Source organism: Martes martes (assembly GCF_963455335.1).
Source record: "Martes martes genome assembly, chromosome: 1".
NCBI lineage: Eukaryota > Metazoa > Chordata > Mammalia > Carnivora > Mustelidae > Martes > Martes martes.
Window position 1 is genome coordinate 94,944,633 of NC_137888.1, and position 11,301 is coordinate 94,955,933.

The 11,301-nt window shown below is 40.8% G+C and overlaps 1 protein-coding gene across 1 annotated transcript in view; it reads left to right on the forward strand.

The window, feature by feature from the left end:
• Positions 1-10,947, forward strand: part of FNDC3B (fibronectin type III domain containing 3B) — a 344,111-nt gene extending 333,164 nt beyond the window's left edge. Inside the window, exon 26 of the mRNA XM_080808436.1 lies at positions 8,694-10,947. Coding sequence (XP_080664562.1) covers positions 8,694-9,005 — 312 coding nt within the window. The 3' untranslated portion in view covers positions 9,006-10,947. The remainder of the gene's footprint in view (positions 1-8,693) is intronic.
• The last annotated feature ends 354 nt before the right edge of the window (positions 10,948-11,301 follow it).

Below are 11,301 nucleotides of genomic sequence, written 5' to 3' on the forward strand. Positions count from 1 at the left end.
CGCCTGGGTGGCTCAGTCAGTTAAGCATCTGACTCTTGATTTCAGCTCAGGGACTGGGTTTGGCTCAGTACTGGGCATGGGGCCTGCTTGGGATTCTCTCTCTCCCTCTGCCAGCGCCGCGCCCCCCCCCCCCCCAAAAGACCTGAGCTGAGATGTAGAGTCTAAAGCTGAGCTGACTGAGCCACCCAGTTCCCCGGGCCCCTCTGCCTTTTCTGTAGGAGCTGTAACAGAACGAGAAGGAGTAGGACTTGTTAGCTCTGGGGGCCTGTGACTGAGCAGCTCCAGTCACCGTTTGTCACCCTGTAATGTGCAGGAGAATCCCCAAGGAATCTGTTCAAATGCAGATCCTGGTGCTGTAGGTGTGGGGTGAGGGCTCCAGCCCCTGGGTGATGCTGGGGTGATGCTGGCTGGGGAACCAGAACTTGAGTCAGCAAGACTTTTCAGATGCCATGATAAACCCACACGAGAGAGAACGTAACTGGACTATATTCAGATAGAAAATTTGCTTTTCTTACTTTTCAAGACACTTTTAGATCCTTAATTCTTCCAACACTATGGATTATCAGTCACTGGCTACAAAAAGATTAAGATACCCCATCAGTTTCTGTCCTGTTTCCAGGAACTTAATAACTGTTTTTGTGAAATCAGGATATGATACCATTACTCTAAGGAAAGGTGAAGCCCATTCCTTACCAGAACTTTTAATGGAGGCATACGTGTATATCAGACTTAGAAACTACCTTCTGAAACTTTAGCATAATTTGTAAAGACCTCTCAGTTCAGCTCTAGAGGCTCCAGATACAGGTAGAAAATAATTTAATTCAGAGTTTTTGTTCAATTGCTGGCTAATGTTCCTTATTTAATAGTGAAGAATACTTGCAAATGTGGAGAACAAAGAAAATTTCGGTGCATTTCATGTACTTTGTTAATATGAAGAAGCAGATAAAGAATGAATTGCTTTAACCACATTTTGCAAAACACTATTTTTAACTACGACATCTACCAAGTATTGATTAACATCAGTGGACGATGTCATTGTCCAGTTTCCATCATTCCTCTTTAAGAGAAAAACACTGTTGTATTGTTTCACTTTCCAGTCTCATTCTAGTAGATGTATCCCATTTCAGAGTAAATAATTTCACGTGTTTGGTTCAGCGTACCAGAAAAAATAGGATTGGTTGCAGGGTCTCAGCTCCAATAGAGAGCCTAGGGATTTTCCCCACCAGATTTTGTCATCCTAATGCCAGCAGCATTGTCCTATTCCATAGCAATGGGATGATGGCTAAAGGATGAAATGTTACAGAATTTCACAGCATATCATTTAACACTTAAGGATAATTCATGACCCAACAGTACATTCACTCCATGTTTGTCATTGTATTTTAAAGACACTTTATTCACATACCATACTTTTCTGCTTGTTCTTAGAAAAATTTCTGCTTCTTAGAAGATAGTGATTGCTGTTTGACATTGAAAAAATAGTATTATTTGATCAATGATTTAGATTTTATCAGCAGGTTGGCTCTTTTCAATCAGCTGTTTGTTTGGGACAGCTGGCTGGTTCAGTGAGAGGAGCACGTGATTCTTGTTCTCACCGTTGTGAGTTCGAGCCCCGCTTTGGGTGTAGAGATTAATATCTTTAGTTTTTCTAATTTTTTTTTTTAAATTTGTTTAATGGTATATATTTAGACCCATGGCCATATAAATTCTAATATGGTACCTAATCACATGTGTATACCTCAGAATTTCTTATTGTAGTTAAAACTGAGTTTCTTTTTGGAAATATATGAAAACATAGTACATGGGGCAGGCTCAGTAGATAGGGACTAGCCTTCCTCACATAACCATGTGTTTACTACATTTCCCAAGAAATGATTAAGGTGGGGAGTGGTACATAAAAAGCTACAGTTGAATCAGGAACAATTTGTACTGACTTTTTTTTTGGGGTGGATTTTTTTTTGTGTGTGTTTTTTTGTGGGTTGGTTTTGTTTTTTGTCTCATTTTGTTTTCTTCTTCCTGTTCAGTAAGCATTAACTTAAACATGATGTTTTGAGTTCGCCATTCACTTGTTCTGGACATGAAATAGGGAATGAAACCTATTTATATTATGGCTGCAAGAGTAATGGTTAAAATAATCATTGTCCAGAGATAACAGGCTTTGAATACGTAGAAGCAAAGCAAAAGAAAATGGGAGGTAATTACTGCTGAGCCCATAGCACGGCAGGGCTGCGGGCTCTCGGAGCACTCATCAGACAGGATCCACTCATGTGCGCCCTTGTGTTCCTCGTTTTTTTTATTTTCTCGGCCCTGGCCCATAGTTAGGCGCTCAGTCCATGTTTCTTGCTTGCATGAAAGAGTCAGTTTCAAAGGAACAGAGTTACTTACATCTGTGGTGGTGATAAGAGTAAGCGTCAGCATGGGGTGGATTTAGAAGCATTTGTAACTTAGGTGGAAGAAAATCACCTCTAACAGGAGGGGTCTTTCTGCTTCCCAGACTTCGGTTTGTAGGCGAATGTAGGCACCAGAGCTCTCTCGGATGTTTTGCTTGAAACATTGACTTCAATTTTGCCTTGGTTCTAGCTTATTAGCTTGCTTTTGTTCAACTATCACAATATGAGGCGAGCACCTGGCCTTAATTATAAAACAAGCTCTTCAAGTAGTAAATCCTCATCTAAAATTTTACTCTACATTAGGATGCATACATATGTTGATTTGGCTTTTCTGCCATTGATACACATGTTTTTTCCAAGAAGCTTAAAACTTCTTTTCAGATGGTATTAATTATAAAGCATTCTAGAAAAGCCTGAAAATTATATGTATATGCAGGTGACTAATTTTTTTTCACAAGATATAACATAGTTTGATATCTACATAAGAATGTAATGAAAGATGATTCATATTCATGTCCCTGTTCAGACTGCATTAATTTGTACAAAAAATATTTAAACAGTGGAGATGAGGAAAGAGCAACAAACTAACAAAGTATTGCCTGTTAGAGGACAAAATTTGTGGCAAGTCATTAATATTCTTAGTGCTCAGGTTTGTTGCACTAAGAAAACCTTTAAAGCATCTGAAAATTTATGGACCTTTACAGTCTTTGTATAAATAGCATCTTTGTATAGCATCTTTGTATAAATAAATTTTCACTTTGTATCATTTTAGATTATAGTATGGGGACTTATACTGATTCTTCGTGGCATCACATTAGGTACTGTGAGCAAAGATCTTTCCATACACAACTGTTTGAAAGTCTTAGAGCTTAACATATTTTTTAATGTCTTCCCATTTAATTCCCTGACACAGTTTGTTTTTTTTAATTTTTGTCTGAGTCAAGAGTCGTAAAGCAAAATAATAGAGCAACATGGGGGAATTTAAAAGCCATCATTTTATAGATTCTTAATTGTCTTAGGTTTTTAACTTCCTTTAAGTATCTGATGACGGCCATCAGAAAATTGCTCATACATCCATTTAAAATGCATGAGACAAATACATCTTCAGCTTCAGGGAGCCCAGGTATAGGACCCTGGTTTATTGAGAAACTGTTAGGTGCTCTGTACTATGAGGGATGTCCAGTGTATAACAGAAGACCATGGTCAGTGCTCTTAGCTTTCTAGACCTGTTGGGGTGAGAACAGCGGACCATCAAGAAACAGTTCAGTAACAGCCCCTTCCTTACCTGCCCTCCTCAGCTCAGGGACCTCAAGGGCCACCCCGCACTGGGCCCACTACAAAGGAGGCTTACAGGTTGGTGAGCTCCCTGTGGAGCTGGAGGGTATCCGGCAGTCATGTGCTAGTAGAAAAACTAATTCACCTCACTAAGCCTCAGCCACTTTGTTGTACAAGGAAGGACACTCATCTTCTATCTAACTCAGGGTACTGTGAGCTTCCGCCCCTTCAGTGGTGAGAATGTGCTGTGTAAATGACAGTGCTGTGCCAGTATGTCTCCCTTTGCAGTCCTGGAGAGGGGTGGTGTTAATTAAGAGACGCAGGCACTGGGCCTGAGGCAGGCCCCCAGTGATTCTCCCCAAAATACTCCCTGGAATAAAGGATTCCAACTCCACAGCATGTTGTTTTGAATTCAGGGCCACAGATTCTTCAGTTTAGTTATCTGGGTATTACTTTAAATCCTCCTCTTTGGAATAAACATGTCAAAATTACTTTAAAATATATCGTACATCAAATCAAGAACAGAAACAGTCTTTATAAAAATAATATCGCTTATCTACTTCTTGCGATATTATGATTGGTTACTTCAATAAAGACAATCTTAAGTGGAGCCATGCCTTTTAAATTGGGTTGAGGCAGGAGGAAAAACCCGAAATGGTGCCCCTGTCAGAGTGAATGAAAATAAAGGGACACAGGGCGCACAGCCTGCCATCCTGGGGGGGGGAGCTGCACGGTCCCCTGAAAAGTCACTTCAGTCAAGGCACAGCTGTGTGGCAGACAGGATGAACATGTAGTTCGGTGACCCCCCAGGCTGTGACTATTTCCACCAAAACAAATCCGTTAGCTCCAACCCCAGGAACCAGAATCCGCGGGAAAGGGGGCAGTGGGATTGTTTTAACTTTTCCTTAGCTAAGGATTAATCCAAAAGGCTTGAAAGCATTGTTGACCATTTCTGAAATATATTAGAAACTCTATATTTTCTATCACTACACTGAAAACAACATATTGTTAATGAGTCCATTTCTTTACAATGATGGCTGCACTCCTGTATGAAAAACTTTTCCGTTGCCTCTGTGCTGTGAGTGTATGTTCATGTTTATGGGGTTCTGGTAATTGTCCTCTCTTCAAGCACTGTGGTAGAAGAGTATCTACTCTGGAGTCATTGAGGGTTCTAATGAGAGAACATTGACTGAGCATCTACTTAATTCAGGCCATCCATGGTGCTGGTTGCTGTGGCATTGCTAGAACACAGTCCCACACTCCATATGTGTAGCATGGTTGGTTGGTTGGTTGGTTGGTTGGTTGGTTTTTTAAGATTTTTGTGTTGGCAGTGCTTGTAAAAGGGGGGAGCTGTTCCAATTAAAACAACAAGAATAACGAAAAGAGAAACATTTACAAATTGAAGGTTATGTTTTAATTGGACTTGTCATTAGGAAGTTCCCTCCAATTAGATATCCTTTTCCTTCATTAAGCTTTTTGCCACATGGTATAAGAAAAGTAGCATTCCTTTGTTCTCTAAATGCATTTTCAGAGATCTCCATTCCAGGGATTAGAGTTCAGCAGAGCCATTGAAATGAAAATACGAAGTCTCTTTTCAAGATTCCATGAATTGGGCTCCTAGGAAATTAAATGTCCTCCTGCGCCAGCTTTCTTCAAAAGCTCTAACTTTGCAAATTCTGGAAACCGTAGAATTCATTTAAACAGATAGAAGTCAGCATTTATATCCCCTTCCCAAAAGTCTCAGAAACATCTGTGGGGATAGGTTAGTAACTGGTGTTCTGCCATGAGGTCATTGTTTGATGGCAGAAAGTAAGAGGCCACATCCCAGAAACGCTGACCAAGCCTTTGCTTGGCACAAACGGGGAGGGGGTGGGGAGTAGAAGGACTGCTTTCCATACCATAAAAGGGAAAGGCAGTGTTTTCTGTCTGAGTCAGCAGGAACCAAAATGTGGTGATCTGGGAGGTTTTTAACAGAAACCCTGGAAAGACAGTAGAGCTGTCTGGGAAGACGAAATCACACCAAGAGAACTGGACCTCATGTCGGACTTTTGTCGTAAGACTAGGACTAAAGCAGAGGACAAGTGGTGGCATCACTACCTCCAACAGAGGATAGGAGACGCAGGGCTGGGCAGCTCCAAGGGTGAGCGTGGGTATTAGAGTTAAGAGTGGGATCTCTTTGGGGGTCTGCCCCTGCCTTTATTTGTTGTGAGTCCTTAAGAAATTAACAGCCTCTCTGATCCTGTCTTTAACTCTAGTCAGGAGGATTGAATTTGATGGCACTTGGCTTACCTTCAGTGTGTTGCTCTCACAAAGCCCTCTTCACGTCCAGTTTCTCATTTAACTCTCAGCCCCTCTTACGGTGAGGTTAGGTATGTTACTGTCCCCAGGTGAAAGAGGAGAACAACTAAGACTCAAAGCTGATCGTTCCCTAAGTTCACAAACCTAGAAAGTACTGGAGTGGGGACTTAGACCTGGGGTCCTGATTCAGTTCCTATGCTTGAGAAGGCTCTTCCCAGTGACTCCCAGTCAGACCAGGCCCAGTTCCTCAGGGTTGCGCGGAGAAGAGCTCCCATAGCTAGTCTTTCGACCTTTGATAAGTGCAAACAGGTATTTTAAGAAGTTTGGCCTTCTGTAAGAACTAATAAAAGAGGTTATAGCAGGAAATCTTGGAGCAAAGGCATAAATGGCAGCTTCACTCCAACTTAGTAAAAATCCCAGTGCTGACTTATCGTCATAGAATCAGAACAGATTGTTGACTGGGATACTGCAGATAAGAAACCAAAGCTTGGGGGCACCTGAGTAGCTCAGTGGGTTAAAGCCTCAGCCTGAGGCTCAGGTCATGATCTCAGGGTCCTGGGATTGGGCCCCACATCACATCCGGCTCTCCTCTGCTCAGCAGGGAGCCTGCTTCCTCCTCTCTCTCTACCTGCTTCTCCACCTACTTGTGATCTCCATCTGTCAAATAAATAAATAAAATCTTCCCAAAAAAAAACCCAAAAAAACCCCAAAGCTTGGATGGCAAGTGTTGAGGGACCTTCTTTATCAAACTGGTATACTCATCCCATGGGTTACAGATCATTCCTTTTGGGAATGGTCCCAACAGTTTCCAAGAAAAGACTTTTCTCAGAAAATAGCAACTTGAACGCTATAAGGTTAAGAAATTAAACCTAGATTAAGAAAGCGAAGAACACTCATGCTTAAAAGATCTCTTTAAACTTTATTTTTTTTATTTTATTTATTTGACAGACAGAGATCACAAGTAGGCAGAGATACAGGCAGAGAGAGAGGGGGAAGCAGGCTTCCCGTTGAGCATAGAGCCCGATGTGGGGCTCGATCCCAGGACCCTGGGATCATGACCTGAGCTGAAGGCAGAGGCTTTAACCCACTCAGCCACCCAGGTGCCCCTTTAAAGATCTCTTTAAAGAAAAAGAAATGTACACCACTGTTTTCTTTTTTTTTTTTTTTTTTTTTATTTTTCTTTATTTATTTGACAGATCACAAGTAGGCAGAGAGACAGGCAGAGAGAGAGAGAAGGGAGGAAGCAGGCTCCCTGCTGAGCAAAGAGCCCGATGCGGGGCTTAATCCCAGGATCCTGGGATCATGACCTGAGCCGAAGGCAGAGGCTTTAACCCACTGAGCCACCCAGGCGCCCCTACACCACTGTTTTCTTGAGACCACTCACGTGTTGGGAAAGAATTCATAAAGAGGTTCCATCATGGTATATGGGTAGAACTCTCGAATAGCTGGCGGTGGGTGTGTGGGTTGGGGCAATGATCACGACTGACAGCCAGCTCATCTTAAACCATCCATTTAGCTAACTCATCATTGGAACAAAAAGGAGGAGCGGTCTGGGTCTTCTTATGACTCTTTCATAGTTGGTTGCTCCAGCCCAGTTCTGTCTAGGACTCCAGATGCTAATGCTTTTGCTACAGTCTTTAAAGAAACAGGAGGAGCATGCTTAAAAATCTTACCGAGGAGGGGTGCCTGGGTGGCTCAGTGGGTTAAAGCCCCTGACTTCAGCTCAGGTCATGATCCCAGGGTCGTGGGATCGAGCTCTACATTGGGCTCTCTGCCTGCCTCTCTGCCTCCTTGTGATCTCTGTCAAATAAATGAAATCTTTTTTTAAAAAATCTTACAAAGGAATAGCAGAAGCAACAATGAAAGAGGAAGAATTGGTTTTCTGGCACTTAGGCATGAAACAAAAGTATAATAAAACAAAGTCTGCTTGTGAAAATGGAAAAGGAGGGAGGAAAAAATCTTAAGAAAAAGGCTAAATATCAAGTGAACAATGGAAATTGGGTCCCCTTTTGCAAACTGGGAGATCCTTCTGCTGTCTTTGTTTGCCCGACACTATGTGCATGGCCAATGCACCTGTGTTCACTGGCAGAATGTCCTATTTTTTGGTAGAAGTTTACACACCAGACTTCAAAAACACTCAGCATTGGTAGATTCCCACTGACTCTACAGCTGGCAAGTAGAGATCACTGGAGATACTTTTTATTTTTTAGGGCATTTGTATTAATGGGCAAAACTTACAGCTTTACCAGGTTAGCCTGTAGCCAGGTTGAAAATGCTAACACCTATCACTTAATTGCTGTGCTTTAGTAATACAGTTGGAGTTGTTTTAAGATTCTAGGTCGTGCGCTGTGCACTGGCCACGTACCAGGCCTGTTTTAAGCACTTTATAGATGCTAACTCAGTGCTGCTCATCCAGGAAAGATACAGTTAATTTTACTTTCTTGTTCTAACTGTTCACCAGCCAAATCTCTTAAAATTTCATTAGACATGTATTACTTCGGTCAGCTGCAGTTCCATTCACTGGATTTTGTATTGTTTGCTCAGGGTGGGTTGGAATGAATATCCATCTTTTGTTGTTGAATGAAATACAGATGAGGAGAAATAGCTTTCTACCCCATTTTGGTCATTCTGGTCATCCTGGAGTGGAGACCGGGGGCCTGATGGACCTGGATTATCAGATTATTGTTGTTCCAAAGTAATTGACCAGGACTTCTCTCTCTGTCCTTGAAGGTATACAAGGGAGAAGAAGCAACATTCCAAATCTCAGGCCTCCAGACCAACACAGACTACCGGTTCCGCGTGTGTGTGTGCCGCCGCTGCGTAGACACTGCTCAGGAGCTCAGCGGAGCTTTCAGCCCCTCTGCGGCTTTTGTATTACAACGAAGTGAGGTCATGCTGCCAGGGGACACGGGGAGCTTAGACGATCCCAAAATGAAGAGCATGATGCCTACTGATGAACAGTTTGCAGCCCTCATTGTGGTTGGCTTTGCGACTTTGTCCATTTTATTTGCCTTTATATTACAGTACTTCTTAATGAAGTAAACAAACCCAACAAAACTAGAGGTATGAATTTAATTAATGCTACACATTTTAATACATACATTTATTCAGATATTCCCCCTTTTTACGCCCTTCTGTTCTTTGATTTATATACTTGTTTTACAGATTTAGCTAGGGAAAAAAAATATCAGTGTTTTGGTGCACCTTTTTGAAATGCAAAACTAGGAAGAGATTAAACTGGATTTTTTTTTAAAGGAAAAAAAAAGAAGAAAAGCAAACCAGATACCAAAAGCTAGCTTTCTTATGTTTTTTTTTAAATTTTCAGATTTGCCTGTATTCTGTTTTCACTGATGTCTTTTGCAAGCCTTTGATTTTTTTTTTTTTTTCCCATGTTACGGTTTAGTAATTTATATTCACCAGTCACTTCTTTGGTCTTGATCATCCGTCTCTGTGACCATGAATCACGGTGTGTGTACTTACAGGTCTAGGATTTCAGTGTCATCAGAGTTTTACCACACAGCTACAACCACAACAACAACATACGGAAGATGTGTTCGCTCAAATAAGGCTGCCCTAAACAACCATTTTGTCACTCAGTTATTTAACTGTTTAGCTCATTTAAATCAAAATGTGTACTTTAATCTGAAATGTTTCAATAATCTCTGTTTCTTATGATTTTAACACTATGGCTGCCTGTCTAAGAAATCAAGTAACCAAAATGCACCTATAAATTATGGAACATTGTAGATTTTACCCCAGCGATTCATGGCCGTAACTTTAAGAGGGCATTGTGCAATAGTTAGTTGTTTCCTTGTTCAGCTGTTTTAAAAGCTGCTTTAACTTGTTTGTTTGTCTTTGTGTATAACTACTTCTAATCTAATCACTAGAGTTATTATATTCTGTTATGTTTGACCAGAGTTATATGACGAGAACTGGTGACAGTTTAGTGCCTCTGCCCCTTGTCCATGATTTACACTAATTGTGAGCAGTCTTCTTACACGTCAGCTCATTGTTTTGGAAAGATTTGCCGTAAGGCTGTTCTTTGAGGTATCAGTGAAGTGATTGAATTTCAGTACCTTAATTCAGTGCACATCATATTCATCTAACAGCGGATAAAAACCCGATAAAACCCAAAAGAGAGTCATCTAAACTTGTAGTTCCTATTTTTGTGGGGTTGACCTGGCCATGTGTGGAGAGGGAATGATAGATGGTGGTAAACACAAGGTGTTCGGGGGTGAAGGAACCCTAGATTCTCTCCCTGGATCTGTCACTAACTTGCTGCGTGACCTGAACACGTCACTTTACCTCTCTGTGCCTCAGTTTCCAGTGCATTAAATAATAAAAAGAAATAAAATAAAATGGGGATTCTAATGTTTGTAAGTGCTTTGAGATCCTTGATCAACAGGTGCTATTGGAGTGCAAAGTGTTACTCTTGCATGTTTATTCTGAGTCATGAGATAATCAGTTTTAACCCAAAGTCATTGGATTATTTATATGAAGTCCATAATGTTCGCGTACCTCAGGGACATTTAAGAGTTGGAGGTGCAAATATATTCCAAAAGGGTGCAACAGACACAGTGTATCCCCCTGCTTCTGTTTTTGTATATTTTTGCTACTTGGTTTTTCTTGATCATAGCAATTCTGTGCTTGGTCTGTGTTGTCTTAAGATGCAGTATGCTGTACTAGCTTATGATATTCCCATACCAAAGTCATGGGGAAACCAACATTATTTTGTTTTTGGTTTATTTATACTATATTCTGCATACAGTACTTTAAATGCCAATTACAGTGCAATCTTTATTTATTGTAAAATTTTTTAAATGTACTTATGTACTAATTTTCCCTTGTAGCATGTTATTTTTTGTGTGTGTGTTTTATACTTTTGTAATTTTAGGTCAGTCTCGTTCCTTGGCAACATCTGTAGTATTACGAATCTTCTGACATTTTCTTGTGTTTTTAAAAGATAAGAGCATCTAGTGCATTAAATGCCAAAAAAAAATCCATTATCAGTGATTGAAACGTTTACATGTACCCAAAAAACCATAATCATCTCTTGAAAGAAAGCGCTACGATCAATGAATTATTCTGTGTGCCTATATTGATGTAGTAAGTACTAGAGAGTTTTGTATTTTGTTACTGACTATAATAATTAGTTGAATTAGCCTTGCAACGTGATGGCATCAAGGTAAATATATTTTTGCCAAAGTTCTGGCCTTCCAAAACTCAGCCCTCTACTTAATTGTGTATTACGACCCACTATAACATTGCATCTGCATTTTCTGAGACCATCTCAGGCGGGTGTTTTTGTTTTGTTTTGTTTTGCGGGGGTGGGCGGGGA